Raw genomic sequence first — 22,343 nt, 5'->3', positions numbered from 1 at the left:
AGCATCAGGGACCGCGGTTCAATCCCCCAGCACCACATGCCAGCCAGCCCCGCCCCCTGGTGGGCTGAGCTGGCCACACACACACCACACTCTCTCTCTCTCTCTCTCTCTCTCTCTCTCTCTCAAATAAATAAAAAAAAAAATTAAAAAAAAAATTCGTCGTAGAAAAATGGCAGTAAGGTGCCTGTGGGGTGAGGACCTCTGAGGTGTTTCTCCATACAGAGAACACATATAGTCAAACTGCTTAGCTTGTCCACAACAATCAGGAGCACGCTTGATTAAATGTTCTCCTTAAATTGTCTCCTTGCTTCAAAGATTCCCAGCAGATATCTTCCCAGCCTGATCTTTTAACAGGCTAGGCTGGTAGATGTCCCTGAAGGCAGCCAGCCTGTTCTAGACCCTTGTCTCCTTTTCTCCACATCTCAGTGAAATCCGGGGCTTGGCTGGGCATGGGTACTTGAGAGGCTGAGGCAAGAGAATTGGGAATTCCAGCCCAACCTGGAGAATTTAGCAAGACCGTGCCTCAAGCAGGTCAAATAGCTCAGCGGATTAAAGCTGCCTGCTTAGGCAGATGCAGGGACTGGGGGTGATTGATGGTGACTGAGACTGAGCATGGTGGCTCCCACCTATAATCTCAGCACTTGGGAGGCTGTAAACAGGAGGATCACGAGTCCGATCTACATGGTGAGACCCTGTAGATCGTGTACTTAAAAAAAAAAAAAAAAAAACCTATCTCAAGAAAAGACACAGGGGCTGGTGAGACGGCTCAGTGGTCTAAAGTACCTTTTTAGAACAAGCTTAGCTAAAGCACAGGGACCGCGGTTCAATCCCCCAGCACCACATGCCAGCCAGCCCCACCCCCTGGTAGGCTGAGCTGCCCCCCCTACACACATAAATATTAAAAAAGAAAAGACACAGTGCTGGGGGCTTTAACTCACAGGACTCCCTGGGCTCAATCCCAAGGGAGGGGGCAGTGTGGTAAAACCAGTCTCCCAGTAAGGTAGGTTCTAGGTCAGAAACCCCATCTACAGAACCTCCTCTGATCACCTAGTACAGATATTTCTTCCAGGAGGAGTGGAAAAACTCTATTCAGAAGATATCGTTTGAATTCACTATGTGAAAAAAATAGAAGTTTTCCAGATAGAAAAATGAGGGCAAAATTGAAAGCTGAGAGATCAGCAGGGTTAAAATTGTGGTTAAGCTCAGGGCTTTGTGCCTAAAACATAAGGGTTTTGTGGCCAAAAATTCAGGTGACCAGAGTGGTCCTGGAGGTGGTCATCCTGGGCACAGAGCTAAGAAGGGAATTGAGCTAGTAATGTAGCTCAGTGATAAAACACTTGCCTAGGGGCCAGGGAGATGGCTCAGTGGAATAAGTGCTTCTCTGGCAAGTGCAAGGGACTGAGTTCACTACCCGGTTCTGAAAAAAAATAAATAAAACACTTGCCTAGTATGTGCAAAGCCTAGGATCCCAGCCCAACACCACAAAAGAAACTCCCAGCACTCAGGAGGCTGAGGCAGAAGAATTGGTGCAAGTTCGAGGCCAGCTCAGGCTACACAGTGAGTTTAGAGCTAGCCTAAACTACATAGCGAGACCTTGTCTCAAAACAAACAAAACATAAAAGAACTGCAGCATCTGGTGGCAGAGATTCTGATGGCCCAAATGGAACAGGATCAGATCTGAGTGGGGCACAGAAGGGGACTGACAGGAAGTAGTCCACAGCGATTGATACTAACAGACTTCACGCAGAGGAAGCACTCCATAAACATTAAGAAGTTAGGGGGCCAGGGAGATGGCTCAGTGGAATAAGTGCTTCCCTGGCAAGCACAAGGGCCTGAGTTCAATCCCTGGCTCCGCCAAAAAAAAAGAAGGTAGGGGCTGGTGAGATGGCTCAGTGGTCTAAAGCACCTACTTAGGGCTGGTGAGATGGCTCAGTGGTCTAAAGCACCTACTTAGAACAAGCTAAGCTAAGCAAAGCACAGGGAATGCGGTTCAATCCCCAGCACCACATGCCAGCCAGCCCCGCTCCCTGGTGGGCTGAGCTGGCCACACACACACAAAATAAATAAATAAATATTTAAAAAGAAAAATAAATAAATAAAAAAATAAAGCACCTACTTAGAACAAGTTTAGCAAAGCTCAGGGACCGCGGTTCAATCCCCCAGCACCACATGCCAGCCAGCCCTGCCCCCTGGTGGGCTGAGCTGGCCACACACACACATAAATAAATAAATAAATAAAATTTAAAAAATAATAAAAGTATTAAAGTATTCAAATTTAAAAAAAAAAGAAGTTAGGTAAACATTTTGGTGTCTAGGCTGGGGCATAGCTCAGCATAGAATGCTTCCCTGATGTGTGCCAGGAACTGGGTTCATTCCCCAGCTGGGGGGGGGGAAATCCAGGGCTCTGTGGTCTCGTTGCACAGCAGATCCTGGCACGATGGTAATGGCAGCACTTGGGACAGGTGTGGGCTAGAGTCCAGTGCCAGTGTCTGGGAGGCAGGTCTGTGAGATAGATGGGAAAATCAGCCAAGCACTTGGAGTTCAGCATCCTAGAGAGCCATCGCAGACACAGCTGGGAATCTGGAAAAGCAAAGTAGAAACTGGGGTGGGGTTTTGTGAGCAGACCCTGTCACCTGGAGCCCCAGGAACAACCACAGAGCTGAAGGGCTCCCAGAGTAACAGTGCTGACCTGGGAGAAGCAGAATGAGGGTTGATTTTCTCCTTTTATAGAGCAGTACTGGAGTAATTTTGTTTGTTTTTTTTTGTGGTTTTTTTTTCCTTTTTCTTTTGGTACTGGGACTTGAACTCAGGATCTCACACTTGCCAGACAGGCACTATGCCACTGAGCTATATTCCCAACCCCAGTTTATTGGGTTTTTGAGACAGGGATTCACTGTGCAGTTTATGCTCCTCTTGAATTGTGTATCCCAGGTTGGCCTTGAGCTCACAGCAATCTTCTGCCTCAACCTCCCACATGCTAGGATTACAGTTGTGTACCACTAAGCCTGGGAACTACATCCCCAGTCCTTTTTATTTTTTATTTTGAGATGGGCTTGCTGAGTCATTGTGTTACCCAAGTTGGGTCAGAACTTGTGGTGCTCCTGCCTCAGCCTCCTGAGTAGCTAAGTTTACAGGCACCTGCCTGGTACCCACTTAAATTTTCAAATTATTTCCCCTTCCTGCCATCCCAACAGTGTCCTAATTTAAGCCTCTATTATTTCTAGTTTACATGATTATTATAATGGTTTTCACCTTTAAAGTGTTGTAGGAAATAGGGATGTAGCTCAGTGACACAGCTCTTGCCTGGCAAGTGTGAAGTCCTGAGTTCAATTCCGGGTATCCTCCCCCATAAAAAAACCCAAAATGCAAAAGAGAGTAAGTGATACCTTATTCATGTAAAAAGTTCCAAAGAAAAACGCATAAACATATTTCAAAGAAAATCAAATAACTTCTACAAAAAGCAGAACTCTAGCAATTGTCCTGATCCACTTTTTCTTTTCCAGTGCTGGAGTGTTAAACCTAGGACCATCTCCAGACCTTTACATCCATAATTCTTTTCTATTTTTAGTTCTGGAGCGTGAACTCAGGGCTTCTGCCTTGAGCTATGTTCCTAGTCTTTGTTAAATTTAATTTAACTTACTTTTGTGGAACAGGCATTACAAGCTTGGGCCCCCTGGCTTAGCTGTTGACTTTTCCACTGGGAAATGAGGACTTAAAAATTTACTGCAATGAGAGGATTGGGAAGCCAGTGTTTTCAACAGACCTTCTCTACCAGGCCCGACGGGCCAGAGGAAAGCAAAGTGGAGTCACTCACACTAAGAGCCACATAATCAAACAAACTTTAAGGAAGCAGATAGATTCCAAAATAGACTTGCTTTCTCAAAAACAGGCGATTCCAGTCAACCTGAGTCAGAGTCATACAGAAGTCCCATATACTTTAACCTTACAAAAAGTAATCTGAAGTAACCTGTTAAGCAACCAGCTCTTTTCTCTTGTTTTGTTTTCTTACAGGCTGCTGTTCTGTTGCCCAAAGGGAGCTTTCACTCTATTTTTGCAGAATGAAGGTTACCCTGCTTCATAAATCAGGAATAAAAGCCAATTAGACCTGTCCTTTAATGTGTTGTAATTTTGGCTTTTCATCCCCCCACACATGTTCATGCTTTCACATTGGGGGTTTAATATTTAACCCAGGGGCTTCACACTGAGCTACATCCCAAACCTTTTATTCTTTGTATGTAGAAAAAAAAATATTTTTTTTTTTTTATGTATTTATTTGTGTGTGTGTGTGTGTGTGTGTGTGTGTGTGGCCAGCTCAGCCCACCAGGGGGCGGGGCTGGCTGGCATGTGGTGCTGGGGGGTTGAACTGCGGTCCCTGGGCTTTGCTAAGGTTGTTCTAAGTAGGTGCTTTAGACCACTGAGCCATTTCACCAGCCCGAAAAAAAATATTTAATTCTCACTAAGTCATTAAATTACTCAAACTAGCTCAAACTTGTGACCCTCGCCTGCCTCAGCCTCCCAAGTGCTGGGATTACAGATGTGTGCTCATGCCTGGCTGGCATCTCATATCCTTCCATAAATACCACACACAACTATATCCCCCAAGTAATGATATTGTCATTGTACTGTGATCAGTGAAATCAGTACACAGTGTGTACTTAGGATTATTCACAAATGATCCATGTTGTAAAACTGATTTTACGGGGCTGGTGAGATGGCTCAGTGGTCCAAAGCACCTACTTAGAACAAGTTTAGCAAAGCACAGGGACCATGGTTCAATCCCCAGCACCACATGCCAGCCAGCCCCGCCCCCTGGTGGGCTGAGCTGGCCACACACACACACACACACACACAAATAAATAAATAAATAAAATTAAAAAACAAACAAACTGATTTTACTCCCTTTTGTTTTCTCTGGATTGTTTCAGTCTTTTGTTTTCTTTTATGTGCTTCTCACTGTTCTATCCCCAGATTAACAGAACTCTTAAATCTCTTCAGTGTGAAAAACACATGAGTGGGGCCGAGGAGATGGCTCAGTACAATAGCACTTGCCTGGCAAGAACAAGGGCCTGAGTTCAATGCCCAGTTCTGCCAAAGAAAGAAAGAAAGAAAGAAAGAAAGAAAGAAAGAAAGAAAGAAAGAAAGAAAGAAAGAAAGAAAGAAAGAAAGACACATCAGGTAGTCGATGTCCTTCCAGTTTGCCTCCCTACTTCCTTCCTGTCCACTAACTGCTTCCCTGGAGCCTCAGAATAGAGCCAAACCATTACCTCGATGACCCTAAGACCTGTCCTGTCTTTCTACTACTTTCTCTTCAGCAAAGCCCTAGTTACTTAGATTTTTGTTTTTGGTTTGTTGTTTTTTTTGAGATGCAGTCTCCTTTTGTAGTTCAGACTGGTCTTGAATTCGCTACTGGAATGTATACCAGGCTGGCCTCAAATTCACGGCAATCCCCTGCCTCAGCCTCCCAACTGCTGGAACTGTAGACACAAGCCACTAAGCCTAGCTAGGTTTTAAAAATATTTCCCACTAAAAGGATCCAGTGCTATTTGGGAAAATGACTGAAGCTGGCAAAGTCCCAAGTGTTAGTCTGGAACATCTTGTTGAACCCAAAAGTAAGAAATTGCTTAAAAAATAAGGACAAAATATTCAAAAGCACAGGAGTCAGCACAAAGGATGCTAACTGACCAAATGTGGAACAATTTGGATATTAAAACCATGGCTGGGTTCAGAGGCCTAAGTGTGTAATCCCAGCATGCAGGGCACCAGCCTGGGCTCTATAGAGAGAGCACTTGGGCACCTGGACTATGAATCGAGATCAAGCCCTGACTCCAAAAAGAAAGACTGGGGTTGCACTGGCTGCAGGGCCCATGCCTTCTCTTGCCTAGATTGCTGAAGGACCGCAGCACCACACACACGCACACACACGCACGCACGCACGCACACACACACACACAAAAGCATGGATCATAGCATGTTGACTGTAAAGGGAATCTAAGAGTGGGTACTAAAAATGAAGCAAATAGGGCCTGCCAAATAGCTCAGCGGATTAAAGTGCCTGCTTAGGCAGCCGCAGCAGCCGGGTTTTGATATCGGGTGAGGGGTGCCCCCAATGACAGCAACTGAGACTGGGCATGGTGGGCAAGCCTGTAATCCCAGCTCTTTGGGAGGTTGAACACAGGCACATCACTACGAGTCCGACCTACATAGTGAGACCCTGTAGACCCTTACTAAAACAAAAATACTAAATAAATACAAATAAAAATGAAACAAATAAATATCCAAAAATAACAATGATTCAAATGTGAAGCTGGTGATGTAGCTCCATGGTAGAGCACTTGCCCAGCACATGTGAGCCTGAGTTCAATCCCTAGCACTACAAGAAAAAAAATTCAAATATGCCTAAGTATTGGACCTGGAGAAAACCTACACCTAGGGAGACTATCATGTGGTCATTCCCTGGCTTTCTGTGTTCTCTCTTCTCATCCTCCTATCCCACATCTTATCAAGATTCTAGGATGGTGGAGAAAGTTGCTGGCCTGCATTTTTTTTTTTTTTTTTAGCCTGCATTTCATAGAAGAATTTCAGTGAAGTGGTTCAGAAGTGAAAGATAATGAAATAATAAACTGAAGGATTTCTGGGCCAGGGATACAATAGTTCAGTGGTATAACACCCACCTGGCAAGTGTAAGGTCCTGAGTTTTATTCCTGGTACAAAAAAAAAAAAAAGGGGGGGGGGGATTCTGTACCATCTTCCTCACCACACTACAGGGTTCTGAATGGGCTGCAGTACTCACCATACTACCTCCTATCCAGCTCTATTGGCCACCACTGAGTATTGAACCTAGGCCCTTGCAATGAGCTACATCCCCATTCCTTTTTTTTTTTTTTTTTTTTTCCGGTACTGGGATTGAACTCAGGACCCTGTGCTTGCCAGGCAAGCGCTTATTCTACTGAGCTATCTCCCCAGCCCTCCTCAGTCTTTTTTTAATGTTTTATTTGGAGACAGCAAAGTCACTAAATTGCCTGGGTAGGGCGCAAGCCTTCCTGCTTCAGCCTCCTGCTGCCACGTGTGCACCATCATGCTTGCCTCTGATGGCTGGGATTCCTGACTGCTGTGTCACCCAGGCCTAGTATCTGGTCACAAAGTCAATATATGTTATAGTTTGTGTCTAGATGTCCCCCCCCAAAGCCTCATGCAGTCCTGGGGTGAGCCTCTAGAGTTTGTGATTCATTCATAATCCAGTGCTGTGATATGGGTGTGAGCGCTGCACTGGCCCTGGGGCAGATAGTGTGAATGCAACCTAAGGGAGAGAGGCTTGCTCCCTGCTGCTGCTCCTCCCTTTCTACTCTTGCTGCTTTCCGCCACCATGAACTGCTGCCCTCTGCCATGTGCCACTCTGCCTTGGAGCCAGCTGAGTATGGACTGAAACCTCCACAAACTGTGAGCTAAATAAATCTTTCCTTCCCTCATTTTGGGTGTCGGGTATTTTGTCTCAGCAATAAGAGAAAAGTGACCGAGATAATGTCCATGCCTCGACTGCTAATGCCCCTTGTTATTTTTCTCACTTGGTTGCCTTTTCTGATGCTTGATTTCAGTAACTGTTATTCATTTATAGAAATTCCACTTGGCCTTCTGTCAAATCTGCCTGATTATTTCTTTGGATCTTTTATTAAATTTGTTTCCAAGGGCCAGGGAGATAGCTCAGCAGCATAAGCGCCTGCCTGGCAAGCACAGGGTCCTGAGTTCAATCCCCGGGATCAAAACTTAAAAAATAATTTGTTTCTAGTATTCAGGACTGAGCTTTCCACTGAGCTTACACCTTAATTTTCCTCCTCCTCCTCTTCCTCTTCTTCTTCATTATTTTGGTATGTTTTGGTTTTTTGTTTTTGTGGTACTGGGGATCAAACTCAGGACCTTGCACTTGCCAGGCAGGCACTTATGCCACTGAGCTATCTCCCTGGCCCTGTCTCAAAATTTAAAAAACAGCTGGGAACATACCTCCTCCAGTAGTAGAGCACTTAGCCAGATTAATGGTTTATGCTTATAATCCTAGTACTCAAGAGGCTGAGGCAGGAGGAGTGCCACAAATTTGAGGCCAGCTTGGACTACATAGAGACCCATGTCAAAAAAAAAGTTGCAGGGGCTGGTGAGATGGCTCAGTGGTCTAAAGCACCTACTTAGGACAAGCTTAGCAAAGCACAGGGACCGCGGTTCAATCCCCCAGCACCACATGCCAGCCAGCCCCGCCCCCTGGTGGGCTGAGCTGGCCACACACACACAAATAAAAATTTAAAAAAAAAAAAAAAGTTGCAGAGTACATGCCTAGCATAAAATAATAATCTTACTTTATTATGTACCACTCATTTGATAAAATAATCTTATGTACCACTCATTTGGTAACAGTATGTTATTTTTTTTTTTTCTCTTTGCAGCCCTGTAGAATGAAACCAGGGAGCACTGAGCCCCATACATAGTCCCCTTTCTTATTTGCTTGTTTTGTTTGGTATTTGGCATTTTTAGACATGGTCTGGCTATATGTAGTCCAGACTGGCTTTGATTTCCCTGTTCCCCAGGTTTGCATCAAACTCACAATCCACCTGCCTCAGCCTCTCAAGTACTGGGATTACAGGCATGAGCCACTGTACCTTACATGTTACGTAAACTTTAAGAAAAAGCAAACGAGGGTGGCGTAATAGGTAGTGGAACTTCCATTCTAGTCTCATCGTATCCCATACTGAAGCCCCTGAGTTGCTTCAGAGTATACCAAAATGAAACTTAAACCATACAGAATGCTGGCTTCTTTCCAATCATGACTCTTTTTCCTTTAGAATCAAGAACAAAAAGAACTCAAGATAGAAAAATTTATGGTTGCCCAAGCCTGAGGGGAGGGATAAATTGAGAATAATTACTTGCTGAGTATGACTTTTTGCTATTGCTTTGTTCTGTGGTTCTACGGAATGAACCCAAGGAAACTAAAACCAAGGTGCCCCAGCCCTTCTAAAAATTTTGACACAGGAAGCGGGGTACAATGGCCCACACCATAAAAATCCAGCACTTGGGCTCGGGAGATAGCTCGATAGAATAAGCACTTGCCTGGCAAGCATAAGGTCGAGTTCAAGCCCTGGTACCACACACACACACACACACACACACACACACACACACACAAAAAAAAAAAAAAAAAAAAAAAATCCAGCTCTTGAGAGGCTGAGGCAGTAGGACTGATGTGAGTTCAAGCCTCCTGCCCCCCGGGTTACATAGTAAATTTAAGGCCAGACTGGACTACAAAGCGAATCCTTTACTCAGAAAAAATTTTTTTGAGGTAAGAGTCTCATTAGCTCTCCCAGGCAGGACTTGAGCACGGTGATCTTCCTGCAGTTTCCTGAGTAGATAGGATTATGGCATGGGCTATCATGCCAGGCTTGTACAAGGTTTTTGTCTGGAGTAGTGACCAAGTTCAGAGCTATATCGCAGAGATGACTATACCATCATGAATGTATTTATTACCAGTCCAATGTGTTCTTTAAAATAATTTAAAAGCTGGGTGTAGTGGCCCAGTCCTGTAAGCCCAGCACTTACAGGAGGCAAAGGCAAGAAGAGCACAGTGAGTTTCAGGCCAGCTTGGGCTACACAGTGAGTTCCAAGCCAGCTTGGATTAGATAGAGAACCTGTCTCAAAACACCTAAACTAAATTTTAGGGGTGCTTGCCTTTAGCTCAGTTGTTTAAGCGCCTTCTCATGCAAAGGCAGTCAGGAGCAGGAGACCTCGGTTCGATCCCCATTTCCACCTGCCTAACCAGACCTGCTCTTCAGGCAGCCCGAGCCCCCACTCCCCCCCACAAAAAAAAATCCTTTTGGGCCAGCCAAATAGCTCAGCAGATTAAAGCGCCTGCAAGCAGTCATAGGGGCCAGGGTTCGATCTCTGGACATGCCGTGCCAGCCTTGCCCCCATGGCAATTGAGACCAGGCATGGTAGCATGCGCCTGTAATCTCAGCTCTTGGGAGGCTGTAAACAGGAGAATCACTACAAGTCTGATCTAGTAGTGAGACCCTGAATGCCCTGTAGACCCTTCTCTAAAAAATACAGGGGCTAGGGAGATGGCTCAGTAGAATAAGCGCTTCACTGGCAAGCACAAGGGCCTGAGTTCAATCTCCGGTTCTGAAAAAAAAAAAAAAAAAAAAAAAAAATTTAAATGGGTATCTTACGTTTACATGTATTTTACCACAATTTCAAAAAGTAAACTCAGTGGGGCCTGGCCTTAGCTCAGTTGTTTAAGTGGCTGCTTCCACAAAGCTGTCAGCCTCAGGTTGCTGTAGTTCGATGCCCACAACACTCCAGCCAGCCAAACCACCTGAGGGCATTCGGAGCAAAAAAAAAAAAAAAGTAAACTCAGGAATCTGTCCCAAGCACCTGATTGCACTCAGTGTAGGACTCAGAGGAGCCACCAACCCCAAAGGGAATCTCAGAGGCTTCTCATGCTGTGCCAACACGAGAACCCTGCCACATGACAGCACAGGTGCTCGGCCACCTTGCCACGCCATCCCTTCACCTCTGAGAATGAAGAACTCAAGTGCCAACAGGACATATTTCAAATAGTTTAATTTTAAAAATATTCTATTCAGTGCTAAAATAAGTCTTCACTTGCTGTTGCCCATTTTCATTTTCTTAAACTTCTTTTAAACAAAAAATAAAATCATAAAGTTCAATTAAACATGCAGATTTCAAATAAAAAAAAAAGGAACTTTCTAGAAAGTCTGAGCTGATGAGTACTGTGGAGGATGGGTACTGTTGTCAGAACCTCGATCCTTGCTGGGGTAGTAGCAGGAGGCAGGGGATACTGGAATGAAACGTACAGGTGAAGACAGGAAGCTGCGTGTGTGCGTATGTGAGGGGCCAGGAGAGTAACGGGGACAGCGCTGTGGGCAGCGGGAGCACCCAGAAGAGGCAGCACCTCCAGAGGATCAGGTAGAAGGGCCAGGATGGCAAGAAAACTACAGGGACTTTGTGGCCCTGTGCAAGAAAGGCCCTTCTTTCCTGAAAGAGGAGCCTCTCCCAGCCCAACCATGTCTCCACCCAGTCCTCCAAAGGAAACCACAGGGGCCAGGCCCAGCGAAAGTCCTACAATCTATAGTCTTCGTTCAAGTTCAAGTAACCTAGGCACTCTCTTCCTCAGAGGTGCCCTCCACATCTCTTTCTCCTGAAGAAGTGCCAGCAGCTCCACCCAGAGGTTCTGGAGCAGAGAATGCTACTGGGAGGTGACAGACGGACCCTGGAATGGCAGAGGCTCCAGCCTGCTCAGGTGCAAAAGGACATAAGCACTCCTCTTCCCAGAAGCAAGCTGACACAGATGCCAGGGACAGGATGATGACACTATAATCCTAGGTCCTATGCCGGCCTTCTAGCCTGGAGGACTCCCATGTGCAGGCTCTGGACCCCGGTGCTACCCTAACCCTAGTGACACCGCACAGCCAGAGCCAGAACGCAATAAATAGAGGCAGGGCCAGGAGAAGTGCACTGGGCAGTGCTAGCTCTCAGAGGCCGTCTGCGGCACTGCAGGCTGGTCCACACAGAAGCGCTTCAGTGGTGGGGCTCCGGAGTCCTCCTCCTCCTCGGCCATCTAGAAGAAGCAGAGCCAGAAGAGGTGAGGCCTGTGGCGACATACCCTCACTGTCATCCTCAGTGATATCCTGGATCTGCCCTGTGCCTCCCTGCAGACACTTTCTTCCCTCCCAAGACCTGGAGATGCAGCCCACTTGGCTCCACAGCCCACCTGGGACATGTAACCCTGTCCCTGTGACCTCACTGCAAAGCTGTCCTTCCTGCCCTGGAACAGGCAAGGCGAAAGGGTGTCCTTACCTGGGTCTCCCGTGGAACTGGTTCTTCCTTTGTAAGTGTGGGAGGCTCATCGGCAACTTCTGAGGCAGGCAAGGAGGGCTCTGAAAAAGCAAGGTCAGCCCCAGTGTGGGCCTCATAGAGGCAGGAGACCCAGAATCTCAGCCTCACCCCAGGGAGCTGTCTCACAAATCACAGGGAGGTGAAATTGTGAAGACAGAGGAACAGTGGCCCAGTGGGGCCAAGACTCTGGTGAGGAACCACAGTCACTAATGGTAGATGGTAGACAGGAGCAGTATGGCTGGGTCAGAGGCCTCCATCCGGCCAGGCTGGGAGCGAGCCCAGGCATCCCAATCATGACTCTTGTCCAGTGTGATGACAGGGCTGCTATGAGAATTAATACATGGAAGGAGCCCTATCGTGAGTGAAAAATAGTAAGTATACTGCAAACATAAGCTGCACTAGGGATTATCCACAGGGAAACCAGTTCTATTTTGCAGCTTGCTATAAACAGGTCACACACTAAAAGCTACCAAGGGCCAAAGACATATACACATCTATTATACTAACAAATCCCAGAATATAATGCAAAGAGTATGAACTCTGACATTAGAAAGACTTAAGGTAACATCTAATTCCACTAGTTTTAGACTGCGTTTCACTATCTAGTCCAGTGTGGAGGACCATCTGAGCAGCTCTCCTTGAAAGAAGAGTGACTGTCTCCATTTTGACTGAGCCTGACCCTATTTCCTCATATTGTTCTGTACAGAGCTGGCTAGGACTTCTGTTTATCCTTTCAATTGGCCTTAAGCAATATATATTGGTTAGCTGAGGTGCTAGTGATAGTCTTTGAAGGTGGCAAGTGTATTTCCCTGTAACCTACACCTGCTGCTCCTTGATGTGAGCAGGGTCAAGACAGGACAAAGAGCCAATGCTCTGCGCCACCAGCTGGGATTGAGCCTCACCAGCTGGGATCGAGACAGAGACTGTGACTTCCTGGGGCTTGAAAGACTACATCAAAACTGAAGCACCAGACCCCCCCAAAACATTAGATACTATCTCAATAGCATAAAGCAGATTACTGTCTCTGCATATCCTCTCTGCATATGGGAGAGGTAAATGTAGGCCACCCACCTAGCTCAGCTCACAGTAGTTACCTACTTCCCATAATTCTCAGTCATTCCTCCTCAAACGACTCCTCCACTGAATAAAACCGGGTGAGGCCCTGGGTCAGCCTCTCTGTTCCAGAAAGCCATCTTTGTGGCTGGATTTTAGGCCCCTTGGCTCCCTAATAATTACAAATATACTGGGGCTGGTGAGATGGCTCAGTGGTCTAAAGCACTACTTGGAACAAGCTTGGCAAAGCACAGGGACCGCGGTTCAATCCCCCAGCACCACATGCCAGCCAGCCCCGCCCCCTGGTGGGCTGAGCTGGCCACACACACACACACACACATAAATAAATTAAAAAAATTTAAAAAAAAATTACAAATATACTTTAGTGTCCTTACTTTTGCTGTGGGTTGCGGGAGTGGTAGATTGAAATTAACTTGGTGGGATTCCAATAATGTATCTTTGGGATTACAAATATTAACTTCTTAGACTGAGAGGAAAACCAGGAAGAGACTCCTATAGTCTAGTCCAACTCTGAACTCACTGTGTAGCCCAGGATGGTCTCAAACTTGCAAACCTTCTGTTTCAGTCTCCCAAGTGCTGGCATTAAAAGAGAAAAATCAGGCCAGAGAGAGGCCCCTCTGTGATGCTGTCCTGAGTCACCCACAACTCACCCTCAAGGATCTCCTGGCCCAAAGTGGGGGGCTGGGAGTCATCAGTGCGGAAGTCAGAGGTGTGTGCAGGGCTCAAGGACTCGCTCTGCTCGGGGCTGGGGCTCGAGTTGGTGCTGCTGTCCACCTTGAGCTGATAGACATCAGACACGGAACTCTGGTTGCTGTTTTCGTCTGAAAACCAAACACAGCAAGGGCACCAGTTGAGGCAGAAATGTTCAAGGGAAACTCAGTCCACAGCTAGGGAGCTAGCGTCTGCACAGGCAGCCTTTCGCACAGTGTTGCTGTTGCAGACACTCCCTGAAAAGGGGGCCCGAGGGGCTTCTGTGCACTGCCAATTGTCTGCAGAGTCTAAGGGGATTGATTAAGCACTTTCTACTTGACCACACATTCTAAGCACCAATACACCATGAGAAGTCTGGGTTATGCTAACAACCACAACTCTGTCCTCTTCTTCCCCTCCAGGGCTGGCCACCCAATCCACATCGTCTCCTGTTCTGAGCTCACTTGTACCTGCTCTGTCCTCTCCTGCTGCCTTAGTTCAGGCCTCATTGTCTTTTGTTTTCTTCTTTGTGGTACTGGTGATTGAATTTAGGGTCTTGTGCATAGGCCCAAGCACTCTACTATTGAGCTAAATCCCCAGTCCTGAGGCCTCACTGTCTCATTTATTAATTTATTTATTTTGGTGCCAGGGATCAAACTCAGGACCTTGCATTTGCCAGGCAGGTGTTTATGCTGCCAAGCTATAACCCCAGCCCCTCATTGTCCCTTATATAGGCTTCTGTGATAGCCACTAAGTACCCTGTCCTCACCATGCCAGAGTGACTGATCCAAACCCTTGCATGGTCCCTACCACCTACAGGAAGTCTCTTAGGGCGCACTTGAGATGGCCCCACCACCACATGCGAAGTCTAGCTGATTTCTGGCCTTACTGCCTGCTGTTCTGCCTGGGCCTCAGCAAGCTCCACGCTAACCCAAGGGCTCGTCCACACACGGTCCTCTGTGCTGCTATGACTTCCTTGCCCAGGCTCGCTGGAAAGCCCTACACCTGCAGTGCAGTGGTCCTGCTCCTTGCTCATGTGGGGGAAGAGCTCACACTCTCTGTGATGCCTCTCTTGGGACCTGTGTACCTGCGTGCACTGCTTCACACAACTGTGCATGTTTAATGCACAGTAAGTACCTGGCACATAGCAGGAGCTCATTAGCCATTTCCTGAATGAAGAGGAGACAGAGACCAGACAGGAAATTCAGCCTCGTAAGCCGTCCAGACACTTGGGATTATTAAACACATGTACACAGCCTGAGGAGCACCTTCTGGATTCTCCTTCCCGTGAGCCACTAATCTGGGCAGGGTGGGACTGGGTGGGGCAGGAGACTGCTGCGTGCTGAGCCAACTCTAAGTCTTGGTCCAAGGAGAAGGCTGTAGGCCCACTGTGGTCTTCACTTCTACAAAGACCTCTATCCTCTACTAAACCAGGTCTTATTATAAAAAGATTAATGCTCTGTCACTGTGAGCTATGGCACTCTTGTCTGAGCATCAGTTTCCTAATTGGGGATGATAATAACTACCTATCACAGGCTGATAGATAAAAATGAGAAACAGAAATAAAGTGCTTCAATAACAATGACTGCCATGTAGCTGGAAAGAGCACTAAAACGTGGGACTGTGGTTCCAGGGCTGACACAGGATGGGTTGGAAGATGCAAAGTCTTCCTTGGGTGGCTGACTCTAAGACATAACTATACCAACTCAAGAAAAGCAAGCTTCAGGCCAGAACATCAGGCCCCAACACAGGGTCTGCAATGTATCAGTTGTGTTAACTACCCATCACTTCAGTTTCCTACAATGGAAAAATGAGGCTACTGCCATCTACCTTGCAGAGTTACTGTGAGATGTGAATGAAGAACCTTGTGTGACGCACCTAGAAAAATGCCAGCAGAACCATAGGGAAGGAGATGGCACGCAAACTATCCTTACTCTTTTTTTTTTTTTAAATCTTTTTTTTTTGGCAGAACCGGGGATTGAACTCAGGCCCTTATGCTTGCCAGGGAAGCGCTTATTCCACTGAGCCATCTCCCCGGCCCCTAGCCTTACTCTTGAGAGATGATCTAAGTTTCTTTTTTCCTGCAGGAAGACATACAGATGCAACTCACCCTGAAATTCAAGAAGGAGAGAGGAATTGGCTGAGGCATCAGAGGGAAAGCCATTAGGTTCCCGGGCTGCTGAACTGTTCGATTTTGACTTTTCTTTCTAGAAAAGGAAAACAAGAGGAATATGACAGAGCCAAGCAGGAGACCCACAAAGAGGGAGAAAGGTTCTCTGCTATGTAAGAACCCGTAACAGTTGGGGGAGTAGGATTAACAGGGAGCAGAAGAGGGGCTGAGATTCCAGGGAGCCAAGGATAACAGAATCCTGGCCAACGTGCTCCTCAAGCCTTGGCATCGTGTGTAAAACGAATACTTCTAGGGTGAAGAAGCTGAATCAAAAGTGAGCAGCAAACCTGGCTGTGCAAAGTCCTGAGTTTGATCCCTGGTACCGCAAAAATAAATAAATAAATAAATAAATAAAGTGAGCAGCAAGTGCTTTCACCTCTCCTAAGCTCCCTGTGGCTCCGCTCTTACCACTTGCTCTCACAGCCCTTTCCTGCGTGCAAGGGCAAGAAACACAACGTTCATCTGAGAAGAGCCTGTCTCAACAGCCAGCAGAAGGATGGACCCCTAGTGGGAAAAAGGGGGTCTCTGTGTCTGTCATGAACGCAGCACAGGACAGAAGGACGCCTCAGTAGTTCTACTGCTGAAGGGTCACCCCGATGCATCCCAAATGATCACTGTATGTCTGCCTGTGCCTTTAACATCATTCCCATCAAGCAGGATGTAGCTTATGTGGGCAGCGGAACCACACGTAAGTGGTAGCTTGCAATCAGCCAGCTACAGTGAAGGAAATAATCCAAGCTCTTGCAAGTGACAGCATTTTAAAAGCTAAATGTATAAATCTGGGTCACCTCCAATTTACCAGTTCATACCCTGCATACATGTTAATTATTAGAGCTGTATCAATAGCACAATTGGGCTTCTGCATAAATCAGCTTTTTTTTTCCCCCCAGTCTTTTTCAGATAGGGTCTCATTATGCAATTCAGGCTGGGCTCAAACTCCCAAAGATCCTCCTACCTCAGCCTCCCAAGTGCTGGGATTACAGGTATGCACCACCACACCCAGTAATCAGCTATGTATTTATGTGTGTCCTTACTGTTGTTTTTCAGCCCTGTGGATAGAACAAGGCCTTGTGCAAGTTAGACAAGTGCTCTACTGCTGAACTACATCACTAGGCTTTGTCCTTACCTTCATTATTCACAGGCAGATGTAATTTCAATATAATTATAAATACTCTGCTTTTTATTACATATGTCACGTAAACTTTTTTTTTGATCTTTTTGAGACAGGGTCTCTCTACGTGTTCAGGTTGGCCTTGAGCTCTTTTTGTAGCCCAGAACTTGAAAGGATCCGCCTGCCTCAGCCTCCCCAGTGCTGGGATTATAGGTGTGCACCACCACACCCAGCGCAAAACCTATTTTTAACCATTATATAATACTCTAGGGACTATGACTGTGTTTATGACTACTTTCTTGGTATAAAGCCCTAATACTCAACATTCCCTTTATTTCTGAATTATCTCCTTCAGACAGATTTTTAGTTTCAAAAGTATAAACAGAGGGGGCTAGGGAGATGGCTCAGTAAAATAAGCGCTTCCCTGGCAAGTGCAAGGACCTGAGTTCAATCCCCGGTTCTACAAAAAAAAAAAAAAAAAAAATCAAAAGTATAAACAGAGCGAGGCATAGTGAGCCTACAATCTCAGAGGGCTGGCCAAATAGCTCAGCAGATTAAAGCACCTGCAAGCAGGTGCATGGGCAGCCTTGCCCCCAGGATGTGCTGAGGCAGCAACTGAGACTGGGTGTGGTGGCACTTGCCTACAATCCTAGCTCTTGGGAAGCTGTAAACAGGCGGATCACTACAGTCCAATCTACCAGTGTGCCCTGAAAACCCTATAGAGCCTCCCCCCACAAGAAAAAATATATATATAATTATACACACACATATATTATATATACATATACATGTATATATTATACACACACATAATCTCAGCACAGTGATCCCTCACTTATGGCAGAGGTCACGTTTCAGACACCCTGAGAAGTGAAAATCAATGAAATAGTGACGTTATACTTACTTTAGTATTTATATATATTTTAAGGCTTTACAAACCCTTCCCACACTTTTAAGAACACTTCTAATGTTCTTAAGCATTTCTTAAACTTGTAAACCTACATAACTTTAACATATATACTGTATGATACAGTATGTATTCATCTGATGAAATATATACTGTGAACAGTGCATTTTATTTTGATTTAATGTACTAATACGTTAGAATTAACATTTTAAACATACTTTTATATATTTTAAAATGTTTAGACAAAAATAATTAAAATCATAAATACTATGCATATAAATATGTATACGGTACTGCACACTACCACAAAATCCCACAATTTAGCAAAAAATCTGCAATAAATATTTTTTTTGAAAACCCACGAAACAGTGAGTCTGTGAAAGTCAAGCCACAAAACAGCAAGGGACTGTTGTACTCAGGAGAGTAAGGCAGGAGGATCACCATGAGTGTGACTGGACTACACAGTGAGTTAGGGCCAGCTTGGACTATATAGGAAGACAATGTCTCAACAAAACAAGAAAACCCAAAAAGACCCCATAACATTGGTTGTGAAATACACCATATGTCACCGCTTTGTGTAAGGACATGGCAGGAGGGGGCATGGTGCAGTGGCCAAGCCCCTTGTCTTGCATGGACGAGGCAGTGCATTCCAACCCTACCACCACAAACAATAAAATAGGGCTGTAACAGCATGTTGATGTACCAGTTTCACAGCACCACACCAACATTTGGCTTTACCATTACCTTTTTTTTTTTTTTTAATATTTATTTATTTTTATTTATTACATTTATTTATTGTGTGTGTGTGTGGCCAGCTCAGCCCACCAGGGGGCGGGCTGTCTGGCATGTGGTGCTGGGGATCGAACCGCGGTCCCTGTGCTTTGCCAAGCTTGTTTCAAGTAGGTGCTTTAGACCACTGAGCCATCTCTCCAGCCCTACCATTACCTTTTTATAATCTCTTTACTGATTATGTTTTGTTTTTTTGAGACAGGGTCTCACTATGTTGTTCAGAGTGGCCTTGAACTCATTATGTAGCTCAGGCTGGTCTCCAAGGCGCAGTGATCCTCTTGCCTGTCTCCCAAATGGCGGGACTGCAGGCATGTGCCACCATGCTTGGCCTACTTTAGTGATAATGTGTGCATAAAACAATATTTATTATACAAAATTGTGAAAACACAGGAAAAAAGAAAATCACCTGCAGAGACAACCTGCACATATTTAATATGATAAAGGATTATTGTGTATATTATAATTTGCTTTTCCTTCTTCCCTCACTGTATTACAAACATTTCTCTATTTCACTGAATAACCTTCTATAAGTGGAGGCCATACTAGGGATTGAACCCAAGGACTTTTCACAGAGCTAACTCTTAGCCCTTTTTATGTTTTTTACTTTGATCAGGGTCTTGCTATGTCACTAGATTACCCGGACTTCACCTGAATTTGCACTCTTTCTACCTTGGCCTCCCAGAGTGCTGGGATTCCACATGTGCACTAAAGTGCCTGCATTTATGGTATCTTTTATAAGTATTACAAAACTTTACACAATTGGGTATGCACTAACTTTGTGGGTTCCCTCAATGTAATCTTTTTTTTTTTTTCTGGTACTGAGAATCAAACACAGGACCCCTTGCACTTGCCAAGCAGGCGCTATGCCACTGAGCTAGCTCCCCAAATAGATAAAGGACATATTTATTTATTTATTTATTTATTTATATTTTATTTTATTTTTTGCTCCCAATGCCTTGAGGGCAGGTTTGGCTGGCTTGAGTTGTGGATCAAACCACAGCAACCTGAGCCTGCCTGCTTTGTTGAAGCAGCCACTTAAAGAACTGAGCTAAGGGGCAGGCCCCCACAGAGGACATTTTTAAAAAAAAATTTATTTATTTATTTATTTGTGTGTGTGTATGTGTGTGTGGCCAACTCAGCCCACCAGGAGGCAGGGCTGGCTGGCATGTGGTGCTGGGGGATTGAACCGCGGTCCCTCTGCTTTGTGAAGCTCGTTCTAAGTAGGTGCTTTAGACCACTGAGCCATCTCACCAGCCCGGACATTTTTAAACATTACAAACAATACTGCAATACCCAGCATTATAGATGACCATTAACATATCACAATTATCTCCCAAGGATGAAGTCCTTAAAGTTTATGAATCCAAAGGAAAATACTTTGACAGTCTGAAATCTCATGAACAGAAATGGAAATAATAGAAACATGCCTGAGGGCTGGGGAGATGGCTCAGTAGAATAAGTGCTTGCCTGGCAAGCGCAGGGTCCCGAGTTCAATCCCCAGTACCGCCCCCTCCAAAAAAAGAAACATACCTGACTAACCCTACCTGTATCAAATTCGTGCCCATGGACTGTCCCATTAGCAGCTGTCCCATGCCCTGATCTTCATGTTTCTTGCTTCCCATCTTTCCTACTGCCAGGGAGGGAAATGAGCTGTGGGCCGAGCCCCCAGCTCAGTCACACAAACACTAGCAGAAGCTGGCTGCGTGCAAGTGCCTCCAGGGCTCATTAGTTATACTTGCAGGAAAAGCTGCTGCCCCTTTACAGGACCAGAAGGGAAAAACTTACAAAGAACCAGCCAAAACCACAGTGCCATCCAGTCTCACCCTTTGAGTGACCCAGAACAAACTTCACTTATTGTAATACTAAAGTTCTCCACCCATAGGCAGGCTGGTCCACCACTGTGTGAATGTGCAGCTTGCAAAGCAGCAGCACATTAGATGGGGCATGCTCAAGAATCTGCCCCCCCCCCACATGGGCTGCTGCATGCTCCCCGGGGAAGGCCCTGGCCTTGTCTGCAGGGGACGGTGACTTGGGCATTATTCCCAGTGCTCTCCTGAATGGCTGCAAGCTGGCTGTGTTCACAGGCTCTACACATCCCTGGAGGCGAGCCTGGGGTGTGTAAAGTTCGGGGAGGAAGGAAGTCCTTCCCCACTTACACAACTGCCCTCAAGATCCTACTGCTTGACTTTGGCCCTCAGGGACAAGATGAAAACACCACCACAGCAAGAGCTGTGGGGCACAAACGGCCACCCTGGAGCCCCCAGATATTCACCAGAGTATCATTGGATGCCAGCATGCCTGGGAATGGCTGCCCCTAGAAAAAGCCCCAGAGGAAGGGTGCTGGGGTCCTAGGAGAGGAAAGATGGGAGAGGGCAAACAAGAAAGGCTGAGCCAGGGCACGAACCCCATGCCCTAAATTCATCTAACAGGAAGCCAGAACAAATTGTCACAGATTAACAGCCAGAGAAACCACAGAGGATGGGCACACAAAAGGCACCCCCGACACTGGGCAGTTCCAGCACCATGACATCCACAGAACACAGTACAGATGCATGAAAGGAGGGAAGCCAAACATGGCGAGTCTCCTTGAAAAGGCAGGCTGATGCTGCAAACTGAGGCAGCATGGCATGAAAAATATAATCCTTCAGAATTAAAATTAAGTGATGAGGGGCCGGGGAAATAGCTCAGTTGAATAAGCGCTTCCCTGGCAAGCGTAAGAGCCTGAGTTCAATCCCCAGTTCCACCAAAAAAAAAAAAAAAAAAAAAATTAAGTGATGAATCTAGTACAAATAGATATAACCGAAGAAGAGATTTCTGAGTGAAAATTGCATTGATATGCTCAGAATGGTGGTACGTGTCTATAATCCAGCACTCAAGAGGCTGAGGCAGGGGATCACCATGAGTTCAAGGCCAGCCTGGGCTACAGAACAAGTTTAAAGTCAGCCTGAACTACATAGCGAGACCTTATTTCAAAAAAAAATTAACAAACAATGGGGCTGGTGAGATGGCTCAGTGGTCTAAAGCACCTACTTAGAACAAGCTAAGCTAAGCAAAGTACAGGGACCCCGGTTCAATCCCCAGCACCACATGCCCGCCAGCCCCGCCCCCTGGTGGGCTGAGCTGGCCACACACACACACACACACACACACACACTAAATAAATAAATATTTTTTTTAAAAAATTAACAAACAAAAAAAGTCTGAGATGTAGCTCAGTGGGAGCTGCACATCTAGCATAAACAAGTCTGGGTTCAATCTAGTAACAGAAAACAACAATTAAAAAAAAAAAATGGGGGGTTTTAGTCACAGTTAAACCTAACCCTAGGGCTGGGGTGTAGTTCAGCAGCATAGCATCTGCCTGACAGGCGCGAGGTCCTGAGTTCAATTCCCAGTACCAAATAAAAAAATAAACGTAATCCTAGTATGTCCAGTAATCCAAAAACATGTGAGGAAGAGCAGGACAAGTCAAGATGATAAAACAGCCAGGTATGGTGTTGTATGCTTGTAATGCCAACATCTGCGAGGCTAAGCAGGAGGATGTCAAGTTCCAGCCACACTTGAGCAACTCTGCAGTGTAGTGAGACTCTGTCTCAAAATTTAAAAAAATAAAAAAGGCCTGGGGATACAGCTCAGTTGGAAGGATTCAACCCCCACTTCTGGATTCAACCACCAGCCACCAGCCCTCCTCATCCCCAAGACTTAATTTATTT

General features: G+C 45.8%; 1 protein-coding gene across 1 annotated transcript in view; it reads right to left on the bottom strand.

Annotated features, from left to right (window-relative positions):
- Positions 1-10,579: 10,579 nt before the first annotated feature.
- The window catches only part of Bcl7b (BCL tumor suppressor 7B), a 20,942-nt gene continuing 9,178 nt past the window's right edge, over positions 10,580-22,343 (bottom strand). Inside the window, exons 3-6 of the mRNA XM_004630433.2 lie at positions 15,767-15,863; positions 13,617-13,787; positions 11,854-11,933; positions 10,580-11,614 (exon numbers count right to left, since the gene is read on the bottom strand). Coding sequence (XP_004630490.1) covers positions 11,522-11,614; positions 11,854-11,933; positions 13,617-13,787; positions 15,767-15,863 — 441 coding nt within the window. The 3' untranslated portion in view covers positions 10,580-11,521. The remainder of the gene's footprint in view (positions 11,615-11,853; positions 11,934-13,616; positions 13,788-15,766; positions 15,864-22,343) is intronic.

Source organism: Octodon degus, unplaced genomic scaffold (genome assembly GCF_000260255.1).
Source record: "Octodon degus isolate 3935 unplaced genomic scaffold, OctDeg1.0 scaffold00035, whole genome shotgun sequence".
NCBI classification, from domain to species: Eukaryota; Metazoa; Chordata; class Mammalia; order Rodentia; family Octodontidae; genus Octodon; species Octodon degus.
The sequence above is the reverse complement of the archived record's forward strand: the minus strand, read 5'-3'. Positions and strand labels throughout refer to the sequence as shown.